The sequence below is a fragment of the Ischnura elegans genome, chromosome 6, assembly GCF_921293095.1.
Source record: "Ischnura elegans chromosome 6, ioIscEleg1.1, whole genome shotgun sequence".
NCBI classification, from domain to species: domain Eukaryota; kingdom Metazoa; phylum Arthropoda; class Insecta; order Odonata; family Coenagrionidae; genus Ischnura; species Ischnura elegans.
This window is the reverse complement of record NC_060251.1, coordinates 25,632,377-25,659,939: the sequence shown is the minus strand read 5'-3', so window position 1 is coordinate 25,659,939 and position 27,563 is coordinate 25,632,377. Positions and strand designations below refer to the sequence as shown.

Genomic DNA, 27,563 nt, shown 5'->3' with positions numbered 1-27,563 from the left:
GCCAAATATACATTTGAAAACCCTGGTCCATTAAATACCTAGCCCATCTGGTGCATTTAAATCTTTAGCAATGGTAGACAAAAACCTTGCTCATTCAATTTATCAAAATCTGCCTTAATTTTTGTTCCAGTTCAAAAAGTTGAAATCCAAGCTGTTCATTTGCAAAAAAACTATACCTCTAGATATGGCTTCCTCGCCAATAGAACAACCAATCATCTCTTTCTTCGATAATCTCCTGCCTATTCCTATTTCATTCCCAATGTCAACTCCCAACTTCCCAAATAAGAAAAAGCTCCCAGCTTGATCATTATTGGGCGTGATAAATAATGTGAATCTCAGCAGATCATTAGGACCCAAAGAGGGGAGCTGGAATGCACACTAAACTGTCTTCCATCAAAATGGATCAAAGCAGCACTAACCCAAAAAGCAATTATCCATTTTATCGCTGTGGGATCCTCCATACCAAATATAAGAATTTTTATTGGAAATACAAACTCATATTTGAAATAAAAAACAGATTGTGTATTTTAAAAAAGTTCTGAAATTAAAATATGCACCCAATAAATGTGTTAATATAATTTAAATTTTTGTTTAAGTCATTATTAAATTTAGAAATCATTATTCTAAAAGCCTGTATTGAGAGAGAGAAAATGAATTCAAAATACGCAACAAAGATCAATTGGTAAAGATCATTGTAAATACATATCTTCTGTACATGGTAGTAGATAAAGAGCATGGTAAATATCCTACTTTGCTACAAAGAAATTTTTAATATTGGGTATTTTTCATTCAAGCAACTCATATTATTTCTACCAGTTTGACTGGTTAGATAAACTTCCTTTCGTAACTTTCTGTCTTAAAAAATGAAACACTGTGACCAAATATACTAGTACCAACCTGAATTGAACAGTACCTGATGATACCATTAAGTATTTTTTTCAAAAAAAAAAAAAACATTGACTATGATGTCCATAGCAACTATAAACATACCTTGAAATTTAGATGGTAAAACTTGGTACAGAGAAACAATCACACTCTTAAAACCATATAAACTCTGTTAAAGGGTTTACATAGTTTTCCATAATTCAATCCAGCTGCAATTAATACTTTTTGAGAAAGTGTGTTTCTTGTTTTGATTACCCCCTTGTTTATTGGTGTTTTATTGTCACTAAGGAAGATTTTAGCTTGCTGTACAACATCAGTTTTGATTTGCCTGAAGGATAAGCTATCCAGTCATTGACAATGTTAAAAAGAAGTGAAAACTTTGCTTTCGGAAGTAGCTGTAAACGATTCAACAACAAAGGGCTACATCCAAATTTAGGCTTGACGAATGAGGTGAGTGAAGTGATCTGAATTAGATTTTTGATGAACATCACATATGTGTGGGTTAGGAGCCAAGGGTTATATGTGATATTTTATTCTAAACAGAGTAAGGAACAAACAAAAAAAAAACAAACAATTATTGGTACAATGCATATCAATTCTGAGGCGTCATTTTCATGTACTTGAAAATGATGCCTCAGCATTGAAACACATCGTACCAATAAAAAATTTCCAGTGAAACTTTAACAAGGTTGTTTATTTTTCATTTCAAGTTTTTGTATATTTTTCTATCAATTTCTTTACCTAACTCTGACCAGAAGAATAATCACTTGTACCCTTTGGCTTCTCACGCCGTTATATATCTTACCACATTCAACAAAAAAACGTCCAATAATCATCAATGATGCTAAGGCAATTAAGTGCTACGAGACATTGTCCTCATTTACAGCAAAAGTAACTAATTGTAAGCATTTTACACCCTAAAAAGATCTGATTTTCTTCAGATACAAGGTAAGCTATCCATAATTTTCAAGGGGTAGTAAGATCAGGTGTAAGAAGCAAACTCATTAACCCTTTCTAACCCAGAGCTGTTTCTGAGAGAAATCAAATTTCAAGATTTTTCATTTTGAAAACTTGAAAATTTTACACTCAATGATCATTATCCTGGCAGCTAAATATTTCGTCAATAAAATTTACACTACAAAATAATATTTAATTTCCTAAATAGAGCTGAAAGTTGAAACTTTTTTGATGCTGCTCAGAAGCAACATTGGGTTATAAAGGGTTAAGAGGAAGTACAGGTGGGGTTAGTAATTTTTACCAGGGGTAAATATATTTTCTCCATAGAGTCAATGTCCTTTGGGCTTAGGGTAGTCATTTTTGACCCCACTCTAAATTGCACTTCTCAGGGATAACAAATTAGCAAAGTTCGGGTACAATCTATTTGGCCTTCTTGCCAATTGCATAAAATATAAATATGTTAGTAATTCTTGTGGGAAATATGGTGGAATTTTGTTTTCCTAGATTTTCTTCCTTCATAGAAGAATTAAACACATTGACTTCCATCATGTCATACGTTGGTAAAATTTTGACACAATTTTATGTTGCCTTTGTTTTCATAAGTTTCAACCACTTTATTTATTTACTTTTATGGAGGAATACTGGTTATTTTATCAATCACCAATCATAATTTTCAATTGACATGGACATGAAGTCCCAATTCATGAAAATAATTCAGCATATTGCAGGCATGTACCACAAAATTTGCTTCAGAGGGTGCTTGAGTGTTAGTGGATTGCCAATTAAGTGGTACATAATTTTTTTTATTCCCATGCATTAGAAAACCATAGATTTCATTTAATATAAGCTATCAATTTTTTTGGAGTTCTAGTTCATTTACACATTCAGAGTGAACTTATTATCATTCGGAGGAGCAGCTCAAAAGAGTAAATATTTAAAAAAAACATATGTGGCCCATGCACAAGGCCCTGTAGTAGCTGACAGATTAGGCATTGACGTGCTTGGTGTAAGTTTGACACATCATCAACTTATCTGTGAAAGGGTTATGTGGTTGATTTTTGCCACAAAGAACTAACTAAGCAGAGATGGATCATTAAATGCAAAAATATTTTTCCAATCATTTTTCAATCTCTATATCACAACGGGAATGAACACATTTGGCTCCGAAAAATTTTGTTAATAACAGTTTACTTTCCTCAATGGTTTCCTCTTTACTCTCAGTGGTTCATTTTCCCCTGAGAGCTAATTTCCACCAATAAGGGCATGAAAATGTATCTTTGTCATTATGAACAGGATTTTAGTTTTATCTGTGATCAATACAACTCAACATAAGCTTGTCACTGCATACATGAAGAGAAGAACCATCTTGTGGCATAACCTCATTTGTAAATAGTCATATCACAGTGATGCAATGGCATAACTATGGGGGGATGAGGGGATAGATCCCCCCCAAAGCCTCAGAGAATATTATTGTATACTAATGTTTTCCCTGCTGTGATTATTTCCCATGGAATTACGAGTGAAACCCAAATTAAAAGTGCCAAAATGATGAGAAATGTATTTCCAGGCATTTCAGTTTTCAAAAATTTTCCCATTGCCAGGGGGTATCACTCCCCCAGACTCCTCCATCCCCCCCCCCCCCCCCCCCCCCCTCCCCAAAGCATGTATGTACCTAGTTACGTCAGTGCAGTGATGACTGATCAGAAGTATAATAAGTACTGAACATGTATAAATCAGGTTTTCAGCTATCACTAATGATCTCTGATTATTCCCTATATTTACCTTTAAATCTCCATCTTCCCTTCAGGAGAAAGCAATATAAATTATCAAAATTATATGCTCAATTTTTTCCAGTACACTAAGATAGCTCCAGGAGAAAATCAGAAACTGAATGACTGGAGTAAGAAAAAAATTCCAGGTTCAAAATGGATTAAATCAGAGGTGAAGGAAGAAATGAAGTTGAGATTGCAGCTGAACTTACTGAGTTTGACAGTAGGTCACAAATTTCCTTAACTTCCGCTAAATGAAATCAATAGTGCACTACATAATTTGCCTCTTAACTCAACTACATCTTAAATTTATGAAGCCTGATGCAACATCTAAAAGACCAAGCAGAAAAATTCCTAATACCGATAGGCCTGCTAGGATTGGGAACAGTCAAGGAGCATTAATAACTTCCAAAAATCTACCGAAAGACTACTCCATGACTCCAGGACCAGGTAACTTCTTATTTATATTGGAGCTTATGTATTCACTATAAAATACCTACGAAAGAAAATAATGAACTTTGACTGGTCATAAACAATCGCAGGCCCTTACCTAAAAAACTCATTCCCTAGTTTAGGGGTCTCAAACGTATGGCCCATGGGCTACTTCCAGCCCAACACATAATTTCATCTGACCCGCCAAACAAATTTTACAATTGGCTCATCTAATCTGGAAGCTGATTTTAATGAAATTTTTATGTCAAAACTACGGTGTCATTCGTCACACTAATTTAGTTGCATAAAAATAAAGGCTACCCTACAAACACAAAAAGGATCAAATCTGTATTTTAGGGAGATTTCATAATACATCAAATCTAGATTTCCAAATCCTTTTTAAATACGTATTAAATCTGTTTCCGAAGTTCTTACAAGGACACGTAGATCTTATGATGGTGATAAGAGGTTCTTCCTTTGGGGGAAGCTGCCTCAATATATTTCATTAATCCTAAACTAAGTGCTAAGTTTTCTCGAAGTTAAATGAAAAGCAATACTGTAGTGCACCCCTAGAAAATCTAGATACTGAAATCCGTATTTAATCCCTTAAAAATCTTTTGCGTGGCACTAGATTATTTCTGGATTAAATCTAGATATAATATGAGAAAAAGAGGACATAGCAACCCCTTTGAAAGAGATTAAATCTATGGATTTCAAAATACGAGTTTAATACAGGTTTAATACTTTCTGTGTTTGTAGGGTAGAACCTATTTAGTTTACCCTGATTTTTTCCAACGGGATATTTTTTCTTAATTTTTCCATGTTTGCACTCTAATTATTGAGGAGATTAAATTACTGGAACTGATTTTTTAAAAATTCATTCAGCCCACATTTATGTGGGAAATATATAATGTGGCCCTAACATCGGAAAGTTTGGAGATACACATCTCATTAAAGAGCTAAAAACGTCATCTGCATTATACTGAAATTATTAGCCATCTTTGGCTTATATCAAAGGGACAGTCCGCATTCATTTTACCTGCCCAAAGGCCTGGCAGACAGCATCATCATCTGTGTGCAATCCACTCTTCCCCACAAAGATAAAGCTGACATTATTCTCCATGGTTTTCATACCCCAGTTTCATACCCTGAATCTTTCAAAGCACTTATCACTAAAGGTTCTCCTGTTGAAAAGGAGATAGAATCATGGTTTTATTATCTCCAATGTGATTCAATGACAGGCATTATTGAATGCCACTAGTCAAAAAAAGGAGGGTATGAGCAACTGGGTTAGTGATCTATTCATGAGATGTATTGCAGGAGCTAAGGCCACAAGGGAAAAACATTAGATGGTGATGAAGCCTTTTAATTCCTTTAGAAAATAATTTAAAACTAAGAGAACCTTATTTTATGAGGAATTCTAGTATTGACAGTTACCTTTTGTCATTAAAAAAAACTCACCCTTGAACTTAGAGCAACCAAATATGTACTTTTGATATTAAGATCTGTTCTTCTGCTGTCACTAAAGCATTACACATATACCCACGCTGGTAAATACCCAAGATTAGGTCTGCATTATGGACATGAAAATCCTCAGAGAATTTAAGTACACCGGGACTAGCCACGGTGATAACTTTTCAGGAGTCACCCGCAATGCACAAATTGTGTGAAAAATCCACAGAGAAAAAAATCATTCACCTTGACCGGGATTCGAACCCGGGTCCCTCGATTTCTAGCCGAGTACTTTACCCAGTTAAGCCACTAAGGTATCATTTTCCCCTGAGGAAATTTGTGGACTATACCGAACAAGGTGGTATGGACTGCTGAGCATATTATGCGACTAGCAGTCCAAATCGTGCGCACAGCCACACAGCAAAGTCCGAACTTAGAACACGAAGAGGCGTTCGCTCTAGACGAATTTTTCGCACAATCCTCAGAGAATGTTATTCTTACTTAACCAACCCCCCCCCCCCCCCTCCAGGGAAAATGTGCCTGGAAAGAGCATTTACATAGAAACAATTTAGATACAAAGAAAGAGCCTGATCACTTTATACCACCAAAGCTATTTCACACTCGGATTTTGGCACATTATCACCAGATGTCATGCTTCTTTGCAGGTTTTTATGGGAAAGGACACATTGCCTCTCAAAGGTTTGAAGATTGGTCCAGAAATCGCAAGTTTCCAGTGGACATGCGTTCCACCAAACTGAACCGATATCCTGAATATGAAATTGCTCCTGGCTGGAAAATGACCCCAGCCCAATACGAGGTCAAAGATCGAGGGTCGATTCAAGCATTGTTGGACAGGAGGATCACCGAAAAGGGACCTTATCAACTCTTCACTGGAGAACGAGACAACACTACATTGACTGGTCAGAGAAAATATTCAACTTTAACTGAATTGCTGAAATGAATTATCTAACAGAATAATTTCAAGAGACTAGGACAAGTATTATGTGCTGTGCTAATTTGTACAGGGTGACAATTTAATCATAAATTTGTGTTTACCGAAATGCACCTCTCGCAGCTAATATCTTTTGTTTTTTATAAATATTCAACATTCAACTGGGAGAAAATAGGAGGGTACCTGTATCACCTTAATTCCTTTGGTGTAATAACTCAATAGAATCAAATGTAAAAGGTGAAGTTACTCCCACACCTGCAGCAGTCTAATAAAACTTTGTCCATAGTAAGCATTTTGTCATATAATAGGTATTTACTACCTAAGATGCTTACGGAGAATAACATGTTCGCAAATCAACAGAATAGTGAGCTAATACAAATTGGGCTACTTCATTTTCAATTCAGATAACAAATACTGAGTTGAAGTGAAGTAATTAATCCATGGTTAAATTTATAAATAAAAGTATGCAGTTTCCTAAGGCTCAACAAAAACATTATTTGATAGGTCACTGGGCTGCACCAAAATTTAAAGGCTCCGCAACAATGTTTTACGAGCTGCCATCTGAAATGAATCGCTTAAATCACCCCTCCAAATATTTTGTCGGTAAATGGATCCCTCTCTCGGATCTTCAGATTCTACAAAGACTGGAGAAGAGTAGGAGTGAAGAAAAATATACTCAACGACATCTTATTGACAACATTTCCTGTGTCTCCAGAGTAAGGGACTAAAACTGAAAATTATCTAGCTACATTTCCAGCCATTATTTAGTGTAGGAAACTTACCAAAATTGATAACAACACAAATAAAATTTTATCTCCAGGATGCTCTGGAACCTGGTCCAGCTCACTACAACCCAAGAGAGTTGGGCGAGATAAGATATGGTTTCCACCCTCCTTTTCTGAATAGAGATAAATCAGTAAGAGGAATAGCCCACTTTATAAAGGTATAGAAAATATACGCATTTATATTTAGTGGTACTGGTTCTGTATGAACTAGGTTCTCTATGAACTAGGCTCCCCTCAGCTTGGGAATCCATTCCTGTTTAGGCATCTCAGGTTGGTATTCCCTTTCTGAACCCTAACCACTCACCACCCAAATAATTTTTTCACAAAAATGCAAATTCCTTCATACATTTTCATTTATGTCATGATCAATAATTGAAGTTTTATAGGGTCATTTTGATAGTAACTTTTAAACTCTGGCTACGTTGATCATCATGTATGCCACTGATTTAGAACTTTCTAAATGAGTTTAATTTTATTGGTAAGAGAAAAGTGAGACATGCATTATGTCATAGTATAGTCATTTTTAAATTTATTCTATGGCCCAAGACATCTATTTTAATTTCTAGGACACTCCAGGGCCTTCTCGTTACAATAAAGTGGATAAAAGAAATGTAAATGGCCATCGGAATGTTTTCCTATCTAAAGTACCCAGGACAAAAATGGGAAGGAAATAATGTAAGGCTAACAGAAGCTTTTATAAGAGGAATTCTAGCATTGACAGTTGCCTTTTATCAACACAAAATACTCATCTATGAAATTAGTGCAACCAAATACTTATGATATTAAAATCTGCTCTTCCGCTGTAACAATAGCATTATGCAAAATTCGATCTGCATTATGGATATAAAAACCCTCAGAGAATGCTACTCATACTTATCAATAAATAACCATTATTAAAAACAATTTTTACAATAATTTTAAGAATACAGAAAAAAATCGCTAACTTCAGCCACATAATGACAGTGTAATGCATGCTTTCAGGCATCAGGAAAAAAGCACAATCTAAGAAATATGCAATATTATCTGCTGCAATTAAAATCCAAAACCATATTTCATACAAGTACCTGGAGCAGCAGGGGAAGTGAGTGAATATTCATTGTTGCTCCGCTCCAGCCAGAGCAGAACGGAGCTTGTCAGAGCAAATTCGGTGGGGAGCACTCGTGCGGAGAGGCATTTCCGAGCTCCCTGGAGTGGAATGAATAGCTATAATTCTGCTCCAATCCGGTATTTCGGAGTCTCTATGAGGTTAACTTTGTTCCAAAAATTCTATTACCACTCGGAAGTGCAAATTTTCCAATAGGCATTTCCCATAATTAATCCTCTATATTATTTCTACTGTATACATACCTTTTTCTCAACTTATACGCAACCAAACTCTACAAATGAGGTACCAAAATAATGCACAAAATTTATCAGAGAACATGCGACGGCATATCTTACTTCCTAAATATTGCTATTGTTTCCTAAAATTGGTTTTTAAATAATAAAAAAACAAAAACTGGTAAATATTCCTGCCGTTAACGGCGCGCAAACTGATATATTTGTTCATTTGCAACAATATCTCGCTTAACTTTTTGAATAACTTTTATCAAAATGCGGCTGATTCCACATTCTCCTGTTGATACGTAAGTATGAGTCATCATGTGCGTTTCACAGAGGATAGGGTAATTACATCCAATGTTGTGTTTCAAGAGGTCCTCTGACCTCAATTTGTACATGAACATTCCAATTAAATTTGTACATAAGACCCTGCCTTTTTTTCTACATTTTAAAATTAGAAACGCACCTATCCCTCTGTGTACCTGCATTGAAAAGAGCGGGGAAGCCCGCTCGTAGCATATATGACAGGGGGTTACTTGCATGAAATGGTAATGTGAGATATAAATGCAATTTACCTTGTGTTTATATATGCTTATTGTGTTTTTATGTTTATATTTTGAGAATTGTCACATTATAAAGAAATATTGGATTCTTAGTATAATACATATAACCATCTAAATCTAAAATCATCGATTTCCATCACTAATGAAACACGAAATGAAACTAAACTTATGCTATGGCATCGTTTAAAAACATGCAATGCCGACCAATTATCGTGATTATTACCTACTATCGGAGCAAAAAAGGTAAAACTCACAGGTAGAGCTAAACTTTCGTGAGCAATGGGCAATTTTTCCGCAATGCACCACTAGAGGTAATACCACAAATAGCGTTGATTATGGATTAATATCGCAACATAAAAATAGCGAAGGGGAATATTCGATGTGCCCCACAGCCATAGAAGCGAGTCCACGTTGACTGCCCACTAAGGAGAAGTGTGTCTGTGTACTGATCCTCCAGAGCACTAATTATGTTGTGCTCCAGAGCGGAGCACAACATAATTGAACTGCTGAGTGGAGGAATGCTCCAGGTCCTTGGTGTCATGACCACTGAGCAAAATAAAGGCAAAGATATTGGTAGGAGTACCTAATACCACAGCCAAATTATTATGTGCATGTCACATGGAAGGATTCCAAGGCTACTTGAAGAACCTATCAAAATATTAAGGGATCGTAAAAGATATTTTCTCATAAAGGATCATTTTACGTCACGATACTGGGTTTGGAATTACATTTCCATGCTAAGAAGCATGAGTGGCCAATTTGCCAACCATATGCTCACTTATCCCTTCATTCCTTTCTCTTATCCCTCCCATAATGTTTACCTCCCCAATGCTGCAAATCCGGAGGACATTAACTTTTGTGAGGACAGTAGGTAATTCAACCAGTGTAAAATAGAGGTCTGCAACCAGAAGCAAAACCTCAAATCTCTTTGCCCAGTATCCATGACCTCTGGAGTTCATGCTCCTACCCACACAGATTAAGGTGGTGTCCAATAGCGACCTAGCCATTGCTTTCCTGGCCAAGCGATTGGCTCCGTGCCTCAGGTGCCTACAACGACCTCGACCTCTTCTGAACTAAAGGGGAAGAGAGTGCAAAGGTAATAGCAGGTAAAGACCTGCAAAGGGGGTTTTCTCTAGGGTGAATACTATACTGCCTGGGGCAGAACATGAGGCTGCATGAAAGCCAGTTAGCTGCTACAAAATCATCAACAAATACAAACTTCACAAGAGCAAGTATTCCCTGGCCAAAATGAGATTTGTCGAGTTATTGAATATTCAATGAAAGCAATTTCGTTCCCTTTCAAGTGTTTATTGCTCATCAGTGACCAACCCGTACTGCCAGCATCTGGGCTGTTGCAAAGCTTCAGGGATTTGTGAAATACAACTGAAGTGATCCAGAAATGGAAGATTTCCATTCCCGAAATATGCATAAATATGTTGTTGTGTGACGTCTCAGAATAGCCAGCTATGACAAACTATGCCTTGGGATTTGTACCTTTTCACTTTCAAGAACGCCTAACCTTCCTCTTCCCCTTCCTCTTTGATGAAAACATCCTGGTTCCACTTCCCTATATAATGGCACGGTGGAGATGCTATTGGGACTGTGACACACACTCACTTACTGGGCTCTGTTACTCAGTCACCAGTAGACTTGCCAATGGTCAGTCATAATGTAGCCGTCAGTTGGAGTCAAAGCATGGGCCGCATGGCCCGTGCGACCTCGCTATCCACCCTTGTCATCACCAGCAGCTCCTCTCCTTCCCGAGACATTGGTAATATTCTAAATTTTGTCTATTCTAGACGCACAAATTCATCATTACTTTATGTATATTGATTGGAAATTGGGATTTCAAAGGGAAATAAACTTTGGGTAAAAACTTTAAATACTTGTGTGTGATTATTCGCTTCCCGACACCAAGGGCAAGAACCCACACAATTCAAAGCGTGCGACCCAGGACTTCGAGCTGGCGAGCCGTATCCTTACACAACAGTGGATGCTCGGGTAATCATTGATTTCAATCTCTCACACACTCCTGCAGATCCAGTCTCAGCATGTTCATTTTTGTGACCACTTGCAGGCCTCTATAGTGTATAATTTCTCAGATGGTTGCACACACATTATGAGAGCCCTTGTTCAAATTTAGATCTACCAAAGGGGATTATCCAGTGGCGGCGCGTGCATATACGCATGTTAGCAAGTGCACACCCAAAGATGAATGAATTATAAAAGAAAACTATTCCTTTGCAACGAGAAGGATAAAAATCCTGTCTGCATATGCAAGAAACATGAAGCTCCGAACGCTACAGCTATCTCCTTTTTCGAATTCACCGCTCTACAAGTGTGCGATCCCGTGGTATCGCGCCGGGCGCATTTTCGGTCTATGTGATCGCTTGAAGGTGCTCTGGCGGGACGAAGTAAGCGGGGGGGGTATGTGCAGTTCAAATGGGTGATGGGAGCAGACTCAAAACGATGCGAGTGCGCACGCACATATTTTTGGTGAGTGACTCGCAGGTAGTGTAGTGGTGTAGCCGCCACCTACACTACCTGCTCACAGGATCCTAGTCCGTGTACAGAGTGACAGAGTCATCTGTATAGCCGTTTTCTACACTACTTCCTCATAGGGTGTAAGGAAAGGAGAATGAATTTCGCCTACCGTCACTTGTAAAGGTGTGTTTAGAATAATTATTTTCATGCATGCTAATATTATTTCTGTTCATGCAATTTTAAGGGTAGAATATACCAGTGATATGTTTTGCTTGCTATATGTTCTATTACGACGAAATATGATGCTCATGGATTAGTATTAACATAATATAATTAAATCATCCTATATCTGCTCTAATGCACACCCTAGATAAATTACCACCAGCCACCACTGGGATTATCTAGAAAATACCATACTCATCACATAACAGAAATTATTTGAATACATATGTATCCAAGACAGATGCTATACAATAAATTCACAGCAATAAGGCCTATTTAATTCACAATTTAGCATTCAAAAATAGTGATGCAATTGCTAATAAAAATCTCCTTTTCCTGCGACATTTTTTGCATTACCTCCTTGGCTTCTAAGTGTCTAGTCCCCACAATGTTCAAGCTAAAGTGATAATAGAACTTAAACCACATCAACTGCCTATCAATGAAAGCAATTTTCATGTTGCATCCCTTCCACCAAACTTAAGATTTATCTATGGTAGTTTTTGTATTCAAACGAGATATTGTGGGTATATGCATTATTAAGAGTCCTTAGTAAGAATGGGAATGGTAAATATGACATGACTAAGAGGTAAAGGAATGAGGAGGTGATGCACTAAGGGTAAGAGAAAAATACTTTGCTGTTCTGCAAAATAGGTAAAATACATATTTGTGACCGGTTTTGATACGGCGTATCATCATCAGCCAGATGATGATATGGCGTATGGAAACCGGTCGCAAATATATATTTTATTTTGTGGAACAGCTAAGTCTTTTTTTCTTACCCTTAGTGCATCATGAAGGAGCTCCACCATGTTACGCCACCCACCACTGCATGAATGAGGAGGTGCTGGAAATAGTGGATGAGGAAACTCCTAGAGCAGATGAACGATGACAGGTTTGAATGGGGCGAGTGCTAAGCAAGGAGGGGATGTTAAAAACAGTGTTAGAGGGAAGGATATTCGGGAAGTGGTGAAGGTAAAGGAAGAGAAAAGGATTTAATGAAAGGAAACTGAACTTGCAGTGAATTTCAGAGGGAAGTTAAATGTGGGAGGGAGCAGACAAGGATGTGTCAAAATAAACACACTACGTAAACCTACCTTGAGCGGCAGAATACCTTAAGTAATAACTAAGAAGTTCTTCCACATTTCCAAAAATTTTCGATTAATTCTAAAAAATCATGAAAACTCCCAATGAGAAAAGTCAACTACACATCTATGTAATCAAGGACTCTCCAAGTACATCAAGTGGCAATCTCTATGTAGCAATCATTCAAATGTAAATTAAATACCACACATCACAATATTATTGTTAAATATATTTGAAGTAATACTTTTAAAAACATACAAATCATGATACACAACTGAAAGAAGATATCAACTACATAAACCTTTAAAAACGTACTGACATAAGAATAACCACAACATGTCACATAATAAGAATACATATTACCAAAGTGCAGCACACTCCCGCTTATCTGGGCTAATGATGGGGAGAGATGGAGGTGGCACAAATAATTGGAAAACACAGATAATCCAAACGCTCACTTAATTTTCTTGAAATGTTCATAAATTACGTAAAGCAAACAATGTACATATTATTATTTATGCACTTATTCTATGATTTTAAGAGTGCTTCCCAGACTTATTGAGAGCTTTCTCCGCCTTACCACGATCTCTTTAGCGTCGATAACGTGATTTTACTCATAGGCCTACTGCTCCATATAAGAACTGGTTTCAAAAAGCACGCATCCTTGGATGTGTGATCATGAATACAGAAAAGAGGTTAGCACGAATGCTTCAAAAACACTGTCAGGCACCACGCCACATAGTCGCGCCTCACACAAGTTGCCCGGGTTGCAACTGCCGAGGGACACGAATCCGTGATCACGGAGTGCAGTAGGGTAGTAGAGGATTCCGTTTATGTAAATAATTCCGTTTTACAAAAGGGGATACTAATAGAAATAATAAGCCCGGTATAGCCTAATTTTAAAATGCAGTTATTCTGGTGATTCCGCGCCCGATTTTACTTTTAATAAAGATCGGGGAAAGCAGTGAAAGAGAGTGAAAATAGTGCATGAATAATCCGCAACAAGGATAAGCCGCTGCCGGATAATCGGGAGTGTGCTGTAGAATTTTAAATACGTCACCCAGTAATTCATCTATGACTAGACTATTCATAATGGAAAAGCTCATCAGAGTGATTAGCAATTTCTCTCCATTATCACAAAAAAAAAACATGTGATGCAAATTTAACACAGTAAAAGCTACAAAGAAACAGCAAAATATCACCAATTCACATACACAGTGGAGAGAAGAATATTCAAGACACTTTAAAATTAGAAGACCTTAAGTACATCCTAATTATTTTGTCTTAAGGGGACTTTAAAGAGGACTAAGCTCCTTACATCCAGCCACAACAAGGATGGCTGTAGCCGGAACAAATTTGGGGAGGGGTTCATCAAGACACTAAAGAGGAAATATGCCTCCCGCTTGGCCTGTCTTTTTTTTTTGGTCAGGGAGAATTAACTTAAAACATCTACTATCATCTTGAAATTTACAGGGCATAAGGATTGGACCCTGGTCAAAATTTGCCAGTATCTCAAATTTTAAAAATTTACCCCAGCATTTTATCACATACAATTATTTAAAATTTGAGTATTACGCAAATATTGACAATGGCACATTCTATGGCACTGAAAATTCCTAAGTGATAGTTTAAGTTTTAAAGGAGTAATAATTCACTAAAAAGACAAAATAAAATCTGCCCAGAAGGAGGAATATGTCCTAATGTGTGTCTCTTGAATACTTCAAATATGTTCCATATGATATTGATCAGAGAATAAACAAACAACCACTTGAAAGATACTTGATTTCTTTCCGTAATACTAATATTGCACCTCAATCAACTATTTGGGCAGCACATTAGAGGATAACTAAGGAAATCAGGAAGAGAATTGCATTAGCAAAGGAGGCATTCATGAACAGGGAGGAGCTTATGAGAATATTGTTATGGAAAAATACAAAGAAAAGATTGTTGATTAGTGTGATCGGTAATTTAGAGCTTTAGAGTTCAAAAACAGGAAAGAGGATGAGAAAAAATAGGAGATGTTTGAGATGCGGGTCTGGAGAGGAATGGAGAAAGTGAAGTGGACGGAGAGGAGGAATGACTAAGTGCTGGACACGGTGGATGAGGAGAGGGAGTTTTGAGTTATGGAGGAGACAGGAGATTTGGATGGAGTGAGTACTGAGCACGGAGGGGATGTTGAAAACAGCGTTAAAGGGTAGAGTGTTGGATATACAAGGAAGTAGAGAAAAAGACTTTTATATAGAATGAAAGGGAGTACTCCTTATTGTGAATTTAAGAGGGAAGTCCATGAGGGAAGGGCAGACTGCCAGAATACTTTTTAAATACTCCATGAAAACCTATCTTAATCGGTAGAATACTTTAATAATAACAATAATATTGCACCCACATAAGCCCAAAATAGTTTCTCAAAAGTTTTATCCCCCACAGAAAGTAGCTTGTCCTGATTTTTTCTATCACATTATACATTGGATAAATATAAAAATGGAAATGTGCAAATGTTTAGCCATTACTCATTAATCCTAGAAATCATGGCAGTTGTAGTTCCTAAGAATAGGCAAAATACAATATTTTCTCATTTTTATCATACTGACTCACTCCTTCAGGGTTGTTACCATAATCCAGCATTCAAATTTCCTTAACATTTCTTGACAAATATTTTCATTTCCCCTGACTTCTTTGCACTCTCCTTTCAATCATTGCACAACATTTTTGCCCTGCTCAACCAAATTGACCTGTGATTCGATTTTGGTTGAGGAATACACATAAATTCATTCACGTTAGTCAGAGTAGCTCACACTGCAGTCGGGTGAAATTGCTATGGGTGAAACATGGTACAACTGAGCATGGAAGAGATTAATTTTCTTTGAGAATTTCTTGAAGGAAAGACAAAAATATACTTGGTGATAAAATATAGACAAAGCTACGTAATGAGAAGTAATCAGAACCTTAATTTTCCTATACAAAATATTAAAATGGTTTTATATGTACATAATTAATCTAATTTCCAAAGAAAGTTAATCATATCTTTCTACGTCAAAGACAAAAGCCCTACACCAGCAGAAATCATGGTGATTCTTTTGAACTGCGATTATCACATACATTTTCCCTGATGCCATGGATGATATTTCCCTGAACTTTCCCTGACCTGTAAGAACCATATCCACTTACCTAAACATACTATAAACAAAGAAATAGTACTTTAACATAATCACTTAAAAAACAGCAACCATGTCCCTAATTTGTACTCTATCCTTACAACATTTCTGAAAAATTAAAAAACTCCAAACATCCAAACCTATAAGCATCACTTCAAAATTGCAATTATCAGATCACAAGAAGCTTGATGTCTTGCATTCAAGTATATGTACCTATATATGCATGAGTATGATGCATGTCCAATAATCAAATAACCACATAAAGTAGCTAGTTGCAATACTTGATATAAGATTTGCACTCCTGCTATGAAGGGATTTTGATGGCAAGAAATTGTAGTTGGTGCATAATTATACAATTCTTTACACCACTACATGGTTTTACCCAAAAGAAAAGGCAAATCATCTAGCAACATTAACATTAAGCTCGTGCAGTCAAGCGAAAAACTCAAACACACCATAATGTTCTGGCTTGCCCACTTTATCGCTGCATCAATTCTCCAGCACTACATATAAACAACCCAAAACTGGCTCAGTAGTTTCAATTTCATTTCTTCAAGTTATCCTTCAAGTAGTCTTCCAGAATGGATGGAAGCGGCAGTGACTGGTATTCCTCATCAACCTCCACCTGAAGCAATAAATACACCTTATAAATATGTACTATCTTTGGAAAAGGAACAGAAGTAAACAAATATGAGGACAGAGAATTTGATAGGTAGCACTTTAAACAAGATTTTTTAGTTGTTTCATGGCGTAGAAAAGTCGATTATTTTAACTTATATTACATCAAGACTTTCTACTTAGACGAGGAAAGTATGACCTGATTTCCATTTTTGATCACATATTTCCATCGAGCACTTCATATTATTCTTAATCGAAAATTTATAACCATTTCTCCACTAATATCAGGTCTAATATTGGTCAGGTCAGATCCGGAGCAGATATTTGCCTCAAACCAACACACATTTCACCCTAAGTGTGTCAGATTTTTGTGAAAATTTCTGTATAGGTGTATATTAACCTCAACCACACACCCATATGGACACTAAGGTCCCAAGACTGTTGATAAAAAAAGTTTTGTTCAATTAATGTGCATTTGAAATTCTTCATGCTATTACCAAAACACAGTGCCAAGATCCGCATCGTCTGAGTGAGAAATGTAATAACCTGACATTATGGTTATCAAGAATTGAATGCTTGAAAGTGATGGTCAATCACAATTAGAACGATTTAATATCCTATAAATTTACATAAAACATTTCCTGCTGCATATTTCATGAACTACCATAGGAAACTTTTATACAAATTAAGGGCGAGCAGTTAACTGAAATTATGTCTTAAGCACGGTTGATTTTTTTAACCTAACTTAAACAGAGGTCAAAATTTAACTGATAGAATGTGGTTTCAGATAATTTCAAAATTCCCGCCTCCCACGAACTCTGATTGTCCCACAGTTACCCATTCGTTTGGGGCTCTCTAGTGACTACAGAGGCCATGAGTCACAAGACACATTAACTAAGTTTCTGAACATTATCGAGTAGCGGAAACAGTTGACAAATTCAATAACAATGCATTCAAAGAGCATTGTGTTTTTTGTTCTGATATATCAATCAATTTTTTACATTTATTTTGTGCTTATATCAAATGTTCTCATCTCGGTTCTCCGTTAGTGTAAATACTTTCTCCGAGTGTTTTTCGTAAAGGACCCTGTTCTTTAACTTTGCTGCAAGTGTGTTTTTTCTATTGTTTCAATCATTGTTTTTAATTATAAATTAGTTAAATATTAAGTACTAAGTCAATGATTATTTTTATTAATCAAAAATGATTGTTGCTCAAAAAGAAAGAAAACAAAAGAAAGCACACATTTAAAAAATCAAAATGAAAAAAAAAACCTTGCAGTGGAAGTTGCCAAATGTAATTATGAGAATAAAAGTGAATACGGCCAATTATGTTTACATGTTGCTAAGACCCTTTATATACATTGATTTTCAACAACTGAAATGCTATCAACCATCGAGAGCAATTATAATATACAAAGCACTCACCTTAACAAAAGTGTGATTTAAAAGACTGGCTGCAGTCTCACGCTTCCTAGAATCATGCTGGAGGCAACCATGAAGGAAATCTTCACCCTCTTGACTGAGAGTTGACGGCCAAGCAGGAATTTCACCCATACCCACTTTAAACATGATTTGATAGTTGCTATCATATTCATGCCATGGTCTCTGAAAACAAAAGGCTTCAAATTAGACCTCTAACACATTCCTTCTTTGTTGCTTAGATCTTGTACTTTATTAACCACATTCATAAAACAACTTTCATAAAGATAATAATGGCCTTCACATGAATAAGAGCCCTTTAAAAGTGTAAATTCTTCAGCTTACATGCAGTTTATCCCCATCTCACGTCATGATCAATTGATTTTATCAAACTATTAAAACCATTACTTATTTCATACCCTTGCTGGATGAAAAAATATCACTTAAATCGAGTGAGTCCAAAAAAGTAAAGAGGAACTACACTAGCACGACCGTTAGTATGGTCTATTGTAAGACTTTCACCAAAACAAGGGATTACAGGGGTACTGTCAACTGGCCCATGATTAGCATGTAATAAAATACAGTTTGAAAGAGGCCCTTTTGGAGTAGACACTAGGGCGGATCAGAAAAATCGATTTTTTTCAAATCGATCTAGCCCAATGAAAAAAAGTTGTGAGACTGATCAAAAACGAGGCCTGAAAAATTTGAGACCTCCAGGAGAACCCCTGATCCTTGTTCAAATGCAATTTAGGGGGGAAGGGTCAAAATTCAAAAAGTTTTATATTTTATGATCATTCCTCAAACATTTTGCCGAGTTACTGCCCCTGTTGGACAACAATTTCGTGCATTTTGACATATCTGCCACCATTTAGCCACAAAATGCCAAAATTGAATCCACCTCCTTGTAGAAAATATTCCAACGCCCACGCAGTGTCGTGGATACAAGAGCAGCAGGCCGCTCCCGTCCCCTTCCCGCTCGCTTCTCCCACTCCCACCCCTTGAATACAGTAAAATTCATCCCTAGGAGGGTGTTCATCTTTGATAATACAGTGAAACCTCTATTTTACACTTTTGAATGGACCACTTACAAAAAGTGCAAAATTGAGGATATTGTAAAATAGAGTATCATTTTCTAAAGGCGGTAATGTTTGGGACCTGATAAAAACTGTGCAAAATCAGGGAAAATGTATAATGGGAGAATGTAAAATCGAGGTTTCACTGTATAAATCAGACGACGGTAGAAGGTAAAAAAGGATGCGTAGTGAGACGACTTGTCCCTTATTTGGTACCTCATGGGTGATAAACAAATCGATGTTACCAACTTTTAGAGAAGTGATGAAATACTTTTAGATCCGAGAATGCAGGAAAGGAGCCTACGGTCTATAAAGAGGCCTCTCAAGTGGCTATAAAGGCGTGCAAACTTTGGATAGGCACTTCTACTCCAGTATTGTAAGACAGCTGTGACTAAATGGATTTTGGGTGAAGGCCGCTCGTGTCCCCTCCCCGCTCGCCTCTCCCACGACCCAAATGCACCAAAATTCACACTAACTCCATCTTTCTTCGTTAGTCTAACTAATGTTTAATGTTTCAACATCGTCTGTCATGAAATCATGAAAGAATTACTGTTATCTGCTTTCCAGTCTATATTTCTTATGTCAGTGTCGTTCCTCGTCTTTCGCTGCTGCCAACAAAGTTTGGCTGACCTCTTTCACGAATCTCTCGACCGCATGTATAATAAAAGGACTGTACTATAAAAGGAATACACTATAAAAGAAATATACTAATATTTCAACCTACAATGTGAAATTGAGTTCTTACTCAGAGGATCAATTCAGTAAACAATTATCTCACCTTCCCAGACGTCATCTCCACCACCACACACCCAACAGACCAAATGTCAGCAGCTCTTCCATGTCCTTCATGAGTGGTTTTCATGAACACCTCAGGTGCCATGTATGCTGAAAAATAAAAAAAAATCTTACATTAAATCACCCAAAAACACAGATAAAATTTGCCACCATTGCAATGAGTACTAGTGAATCATCTTTTGTATTAAGGTTACCCACTATAATCTTCCAAGCATAATATTAAGGATGGTCTAAAAATTAGCTGTATACAGTATATTATAACATTACGAAAATAAATCCATGACTGAGGATTTTTTTCAAGTAGGCTTCCGGGGAGATTATGATGATGCACTATTATAATCCATTTTCGGGTGTACGTCTGCGTGCTTAATATTTGTCTCAATGTTTCATTCCACTTACTGGGAACGTCGTCAGGAGAATGAAAATATAAACATCTATCGTACCGTTGGAAAAACTGGTCCATTGTTGTCAAGGTATTTAAAAAAGTAAATATAAATAAAATAAAAGCCAACTTCTTCAAAACATCTACTATAAAAAAGGAAGATGAAAAGTGGAATATTGTTATTAAATTTTCGAAATTTATCTCTTCCACACATGGCTTTAATTATATCCATCATCCCTGTTAAAATTCATAGGTCATTTAGAAATTTCTATCGCCTCTCTAATAAGCCGTGGATAATATGCAGATTTTCTTGCAATGGCTTTGGCCTCATCCAGGAGGATCTTGTGTCCTGGCCCCGACATAAAATGATCGGCGACAGCTGAAGTTTCCCATTGCCTTGCCTTCAGCGCCCTTTCATGCTCTTTCAGCCTTGTCACTATCTTCCGTTTGGTCTGTCCGATGTAACTAGACCCACATGAACACGGAATCTCATATATACCTTCCATTTGTAATGGGGGAATAGCATCAATGACGGATGGAAGTAGGTCTATGATCTTCCTCAACGTGCCAAACCTGGTTTCAACGTTGGCTTTTCCAAGGATGCGAGCAATCCGGTCCGTTGTTCCTGATATGTAAGGCAGAACTGCAAAAGCACTTGGTTTTGTTTTCTCCATCGGGGCCTTGACTTCCCTTAAAGCTCTCCTAATGAATGAATTAGCATATCCGTTTCCATTTAAAATTGAAATAAGATGTTCCATTTCACTTTCCATGCTATCTTCATCAGAAACGGCAAGGGCTCTATGTCTTAAGGTCTTGATAACGCAGGACATCTGACGCGGGTGATAGTGTGATGCCGCGTTTAAGTACCTGTCTGTGTGGGTCTTCTTCCTAAAGACCGAATGTCCCAAGCTTCCGTCTAGCCTTTTTCTTACTAGAACATCAAGAAACGGTAAGGAGCCATCTTCTTAGATTTCTTTGGTGAACTTGATGTTATCATGAATATTATTCAGGTGTTCAAGGAAATATTCAAGAGCCTCTTTCCCATGTGGCCAAATAACAAAAGTGTCATCAACATATCGGAGCCAGCATACCGGTTGATATTCACTCGATGAAAGAGCATCGGCTTCAAACTTCTCCATGAAGAGGTTAGCTATGACCGGAGAGAGAGGGGATCCCATAGCAGCTCCCTCTACTTGGGAATATATTTCTCCGTCGTAGCATAGATAGCTGTTTTTGAGGCATAATTCTGCGAGATCGGGTACATAATTAGGGAGCCCTTTCTGAGTTAGTTCCCTTAAAATCAGAACTGAATCATTAACCGGAACTTTAGTAAAAAGACTTGCAACGTCAAAACTGACCAGAATATCATTCTCTGATGTTCTTAAATCCTTTAGTAGCTCGATGAAATGGCTTGAGTTTTTAACGTAGGATTCGGTACTCCCAATAAAGGACTGAATGTCTCTAGATATATAGCGGGCCAAATTATACGTCGGTGAGTCGATAGTGTTCACAATCGGTCGCAGAGGTATTCCTGCTTTATGTATTTTAGGAAGTCCATACAGTCGTGGAGTTTTAGAGGCATGAGGAAAAACTTTCCAATGATCTTCTTTGGGAATGGAGGATAGCTTGATTTCTTTCTTCACTCGATTTTCTAAGGCAGCTGTCGGGTCCTTGTTTAGTTTAACATACGTCTTATCGTCCAAGAGAGAACGGATTTTAAGATCATAATAATGCTTATACATTATAACTGTTGAATTTCCTTTGTCGGCTGGTAATATGAGACAATTCTTTTGTACCTTGAGTTCTTTGATGGCTTTTCTCTCAGAAATAGGCAGGCTAGGAGAAGGCAGCTTACTTTTTCTTAGGGTTTGCACAACTTCATGGCGAATATCCTCAGCTAGTCCAAATGGAAGTACGCGTATAGCAGATTCTACTCCAGTTATTATTACTTCTACCGGCAATGTTTTTGGCGTAACAGCAAAGTTAAGTCCTCTGGATAACACTGAGATGGTATCATTGCTAAACACTTCAGCAGTAAGGTTGTGTACCGCCAAAGGAAGGGAACACTTCTGCACCGGCTTCTTCTTTTGAAGAAATTCAAATTTTTTCTTCTGTCTGACTTGCGTATTATAGAAAACATTTGAAGCCGAAAAAGTAGTGATACGATCTATTAAATTCCAATCATCTAACGAAAGAACACTTGATAATTCCAAATGAAGCTCAAACAATTCCTAATAAACAAATAAAATATAAAAATATTAAATATATACTAAATATATTCCTAATAATGAACATAAGCACGCAGACGTACACCCAAAAATGGATTATAATAGTGCATCTAATCGCTGCGAAAACCTTAAAACTAAGATTATGATGATATTTAGTAATTTTTCCGAGTATTCTTAATTAATTCTTAATACCCAGAAAGATCACTAAATATCACCATGACTGAGGAATCCATAATATAAAATACTTTGAATCCATCATTAGTAAAAAATAAACAATGAGGTTTTCCCGCAAATCACATTAATAATAATTTCACCTTCACAATGTGCCTTCTTTCTCACTCATACAATTTTGTTTTGACACTTTGCAATCGATAAATTTTTGAAATTCACTCATACAGGCTGTCCCCGACTCTTGCACACTATGCGTTCTTGAAACCGCGCACGGAAAAGTCGAATGTAAGAAAGTCAAACCATTGAGTTCCATACTAATTAGGGGTGACGTTCCAAAAGAGCAAAATATACGTACTAAAATCTTTTTACACAGATTTTATTTTTATTAACTAATGTTTAATAATATGTTAATATCCTAAATTCATGTAATTTCTTTCGAAAATATGCAGAAAATGTAAATGAAAAACAAGAACTCCTTTGGGTACCGAGTGAAGCTACCTATTGGCGTTTACGTTGATGTTCCACTAATTATGACCACTATAAATAAAAACACATATCAAGAAGTATAAGAAAATGTAATTGTTAAACCCTCACTCTTGATACCTTTTAATTTTTACATCAAAATCCTCTCGGTGAGTGACATTCAGATCGCGTATATTTCGCATGTTATTCAAAATAGACAAAAGACAAATGGAATGCGGATAATATTTCGTACAATATTGTTGCTGAGGGTGTACATGAATTAAACAGCACTCAAACGGAGAAACACAATTAGAAAGAAGAACTTACTACATAGTTTTATTGAAAGCTGTTCGATGATGTCTTGTCAACTTTTTTGAGAAATCTCTCCAATGAAGGCAAAACTACAGCTTTCTTCTACTCTTGATGAGGAGCCTATAGCAGGCAGTGTCTCTCTCTAATAAATCACCTAGATTAAAGTCAACAACCAACAATTCTCTTGATTGTACACATTCATATTGTTCACATACACTGCCATTTGAAACAGTTGAATGTTAGGATGCACAGTAAACATCAATTTCAAAAACTTACATACCGAAAATTCAGAAAGTCTGAATTTGGCGTACGAAATTCAAGTAAAAGGTGTCATTGATTGTTTGAGCCGTAACTTGGTGAAAGCGATTCATTATTAAAATTATTAAATTTTTTAATATTATATTAAATTAAATATTTATGTGGAAACACAAAGTTCTTCTTTTTAATTTTAATAAAAGGTGTGAATTTGGAATGTACAAAAGTGTGCATTGAACGCATGTTGAGCGTACGAAAGTCGAGGACCGCCTGTATACTTAATAAGTGCTACTTTTTATTTACTTAAGCCTTGATTATTTCAACCTTAGTGACCATAAATATTCTTTAAGGATGAGTCGGTTCTTAAATTTTTTCGGTTCTCCGTACCGGTCTGGTTCTCCCCATCCGTTCTCAATACTCAGTTCCAAGAATGATCTCTTATTATTTGATTCAATAGCAAATTTAAATTAACAACCACAAAAAGTGAATGAAAATAATTTCATTAAAGATGTAAATTAGCAGGAAAGCTCTGTAAAAAAACTTAAGATTGCCTCCATAATTTAATTGCCAAGTAAAAAAGTTTAAATAACAGGCAGTTAAAGAATGCAAGATCACCACTGCCACTTGCCACTGGTTCTTTCTCCAGATTTTGATTTTAAAAATTCAAAATTTTATGCTATCTGGGTCTATTCTATTCTTTTTTTTGGCAGAAATATTGCCTGCAGTGCTGAACAGGCATTCACTGAAAACAGTTTCAGTTGATGTTAATTTTGAAGGGCTACACGAAGTATGCTTGGAGCACAGTTTACATACTGCATAGCACCATTTGTTATAACTTGTGAGTCAGTTCAAAATATATTTTGTGATCTGTGATGTAGCTTAAATTCTTACTGTAATTGATAACTTATTCGCATGCTTCTCTGTCACAATTCTTATAACCTCAAAAATAAACTGCTCAACATGCCGGTGAAGCGATACCATTGATAAACTGAGGCGCCACGAGCTAAGGCAAAATTGTGATGCAGTTTTGCATTCTGCAGGATAACAACACTTTTCGATACCTTGCATAGGTTTATCAACTTACGAATAAGCTCTCGGAATGCATCTAGCTCGAATGTCGAAGAATTACTGTATATGTACATGATTCAATCGTAAGATCACTTTCGACGAAACAATTTTCTGCCGACCGCCGTTCACAGCACGGCACACGTCATTGCATAGAGTCGTCTCATCTGAAAGCCACCTGAATTGCACGTGAACGGCAGCAGGCAAAAAGTCGTTTTGTCTGAAAGCGGTCTCAATGTAGCATTATCTATATTTCACGCCATAGGCGGTAGATTGCCGGGCCAGATTGAAATGGGCGCCATGCCATCAACAGCACGATTTGACTCGTTTGAAGACATACATAGAGACCTATGGGAAGTTGAAAGAATGGCGCTGTTTCGTGGACGGCGGCAGGCAAAAAGTCAGCTTGTTAGAAAGCAGCCATGACCAAGGAAATGTTATAATGTTGGCAAGAGCTGACGAACCCGTAAATGCGTGTGTTAGCGAGCAACTCTCAAGAGTAAAAAAGTGGACGCCATGCAATCAGAAAGTAATATATGCGTTTTTTAATCTTTTTTTTATCACTTTTTGGCCTTGAATACACTGCAGACCATTTCGCCTATGGGCAACAGATTCAAATCATTGCCGCCATTCGGAGCCAGTTCCAAAGTACCGACTTCATGCAATCGGTTCTCGATACCGGTTCCACAGGCCAAAAACTGGCAGTACCGAGAACCGAAACCGACCCATCTCCAATATTCCTACAGGCCATTAAGATAAAACCAACATTCAATAAAACATATCCTGAAAATAACACAATTTCTGCTTGCTTCATAAGAAAAAAAATTAGATTGAAATTCATAAGATCATCAGCAGCCTCACCTTGTGTGCCTACAAAAGACTGCAGTTCACCTGGCAATGTGGTATGAGCTTTGATTTGCACTGCTGATCCAAAATCACCTAGTTTCAGGCAGTTGCCTTCATCTGTTAGGAATATGTTAGCACCTGGAAATTAAAAGATTATTAGATTGCTCACAATATGGAATAAAAATGTAGTCATTATGAAATAAAAGTGATGGATGCAGGTCTTACAAAGTCGAAATGCTCAACATTGGTGATGCATGAAAGAATTTTTTTTGTTTCCACAGAAGTACTAACCTACACAGCACACATCATGACTCTACAGCATAATCATGTGAGCTGAACTGGAGTATGGTACAGAATAAATGGGCAAACGAAGTGATGGGGAAGGGTTGGAAAAGGTAGATTTTGGTTTAGTTTAGAACTGGGATAAAGGATAATTGTGAGGAAACTGAAAAATTGGGGAGTGAGGCTGGGAGGGAGGGATTTGTCAGGTGAAGTTATATAAATACATATAAGATAAGAGCCTTCAAACTGATGAGCATGTGAATAATAATTTCACCACTCTCAAGAGTAAGGCAAAAGGACCATCTGGATCTAAAGCAATGAAGAAAGAAATAACTTCTTGTAAAGAAAGTTTTTTTTTGCCTGAGGATGAATTTATATCCATGTTAAATTAATACAGTAAAACCTCTTTATATCGTCATGGCGGGGACCAAAATTTGCGCATTATGATGTATGGAGGTTCACTATAGAGAGGTTTTAGTGATAGGCACCATTTTTTCATATCATTCAGAAATGAAAGGCTCTACTGTCTATATAAAGCCATTATATGTATGAGTTTAAACAAACATGCATGGATTAGTGAACATATATTTATTACCTATATACATAATAATTACAGAAAGCGTGTGCTATCACATGATTTTTACTACGATTTGAGAGAAAATTATGAGATTCAACTTAATTCAATCTCTTAATTCAACAGTCATTAAAAATGATTAGGATAGTTAGACCTTTGTTCTTATTTACTGTTAGGTATGCTCTCATATGGAACAAAATGGCCACAACTAATGATTAACGTGAAAATTACAGCATATTAAAGGTATATAAGAAAAAAATAATAAGGGTGAAACATTTATCACTGAAAATGCCATTCCATGTACATAATCGCAGCTGCATTAATGGTGTCTAGTTGTCTCGGTTTGATTTGAAGAGGTAGTTAGGCCGTCTCGGGGGTATCTCCTTGGTATGATAAGTGGAGGTTTCACGATATAAAGATGTTCACTACAAAGAGGTTTGCCTATAAATTTACATGTAAATCTGACGGGACCGTAGGGATGGTATGATGTATGGAGGTTTATGATGTAAAGAGGTTCACTACATAGAGGTTTTACTGTAATAATGTCATCTTTACTTCACAAGCAAATTTAGGACTATATAGTCCTCTCTTACAATTAACTTGTTTGACAATCACATACATCCATGCCCTGGATGGTGGTCAAAACACCCAGGCGGGATTCAAACCCGCGACCTCCAGGTTAGCAGTCGGGGACTTAACCGGGATCCGCCCAATGTAACAAAAATGTCACACCCTGTATCGCTCCACTGTGATGGCTCTTGCATCGCTCGGGCACGGCATATTGTTGTGTTTGATACCTTATAAGAAAGAGGAAGCTAAGTGCATCAATTCAAGGTAAGAATTGTCAAGTGAGAGTGAAGACCTATCCTTTAAGTACCCCTGGTATTTAGGTGCCTTCCCTAGACACTAAAAATGGACGTTCGCTTTGTGTAAATATTTAATTTTTTCATTAACTATATGCGCTACAGCGACAATTTTTGGTATGTATCAACATTATGATACAATATTATTAATAATATATTA

The 27,563-nt window shown here is 36.8% G+C and overlaps 2 protein-coding genes across 3 annotated transcripts in view; one reads left to right on the top strand and one right to left on the bottom strand.

Annotated features, from left to right (window-relative positions):
- The first annotated feature begins 985 nt into the window (after positions 1–985).
- LOC124160875 (lymphocyte expansion molecule-like) lies at positions 986–8,135 on the top strand. The gene is made up of 7 exons (XM_046536982.1): positions 986–1,335; positions 3,697–3,834; positions 3,929–4,061; positions 6,161–6,415; positions 6,952–7,163; positions 7,268–7,390; positions 7,799–8,135. Exons 1-7 carry the CDS (start codon positions 1,243–1,245, stop codon positions 7,904–7,906), a joined length of 1,062 nt encoding a protein of 353 aa, XP_046392938.1. The 5' UTR covers positions 986–1,242; the 3' UTR covers positions 7,907–8,135.
- A 7,456-nt stretch (positions 8,136–15,591) lies between these two features.
- LOC124160207 (mitogen-activated protein kinase kinase kinase 4) overlaps positions 15,592–27,563 on the bottom strand; it is a 70,906-nt gene continuing 58,934 nt past the window's right edge. For both annotated transcript variants that reach the window (XM_046535998.1, XM_046535999.1), the window contains exons 23-26: positions 25,700–25,822; positions 19,947–20,053; positions 18,102–18,281; positions 15,592–16,684 (exon numbers count right to left, since the gene is read on the bottom strand). In XM_046535998.1, coding sequence (XP_046391954.1) covers positions 16,604–16,684; positions 18,102–18,281; positions 19,947–20,053; positions 25,700–25,822 — 491 coding nt within the window. In that variant the 3' untranslated portion in view covers positions 15,592–16,603. The remainder of the gene's footprint in view (positions 16,685–18,101; positions 18,282–19,946; positions 20,054–25,699; positions 25,823–27,563) is intronic.

Excerpts from the sequence above, each read along its gene's own strand:
- LOC124160875 (XM_046536982.1), top strand. The coding sequence starts at position 1,243 with ATGTTAAAAAGAAGTGAAAACTTTGCTTTCGGAAGTAGCTGTAAACGA. Across the intron at positions 4,062-6,160 it reads CTCCATGACTCCAGGACCAG|GTTTTTATGGGAAAGGACAC; the intron begins GTAACTTCTTAT and ends GCTTCTTTGCAG. Across the intron at positions 6,416-6,951 it reads AGACAACACTACATTGACTG|GTCACTGGGCTGCACCAAAA; the intron begins GTCAGAGAAAAT and ends ATTATTTGATAG.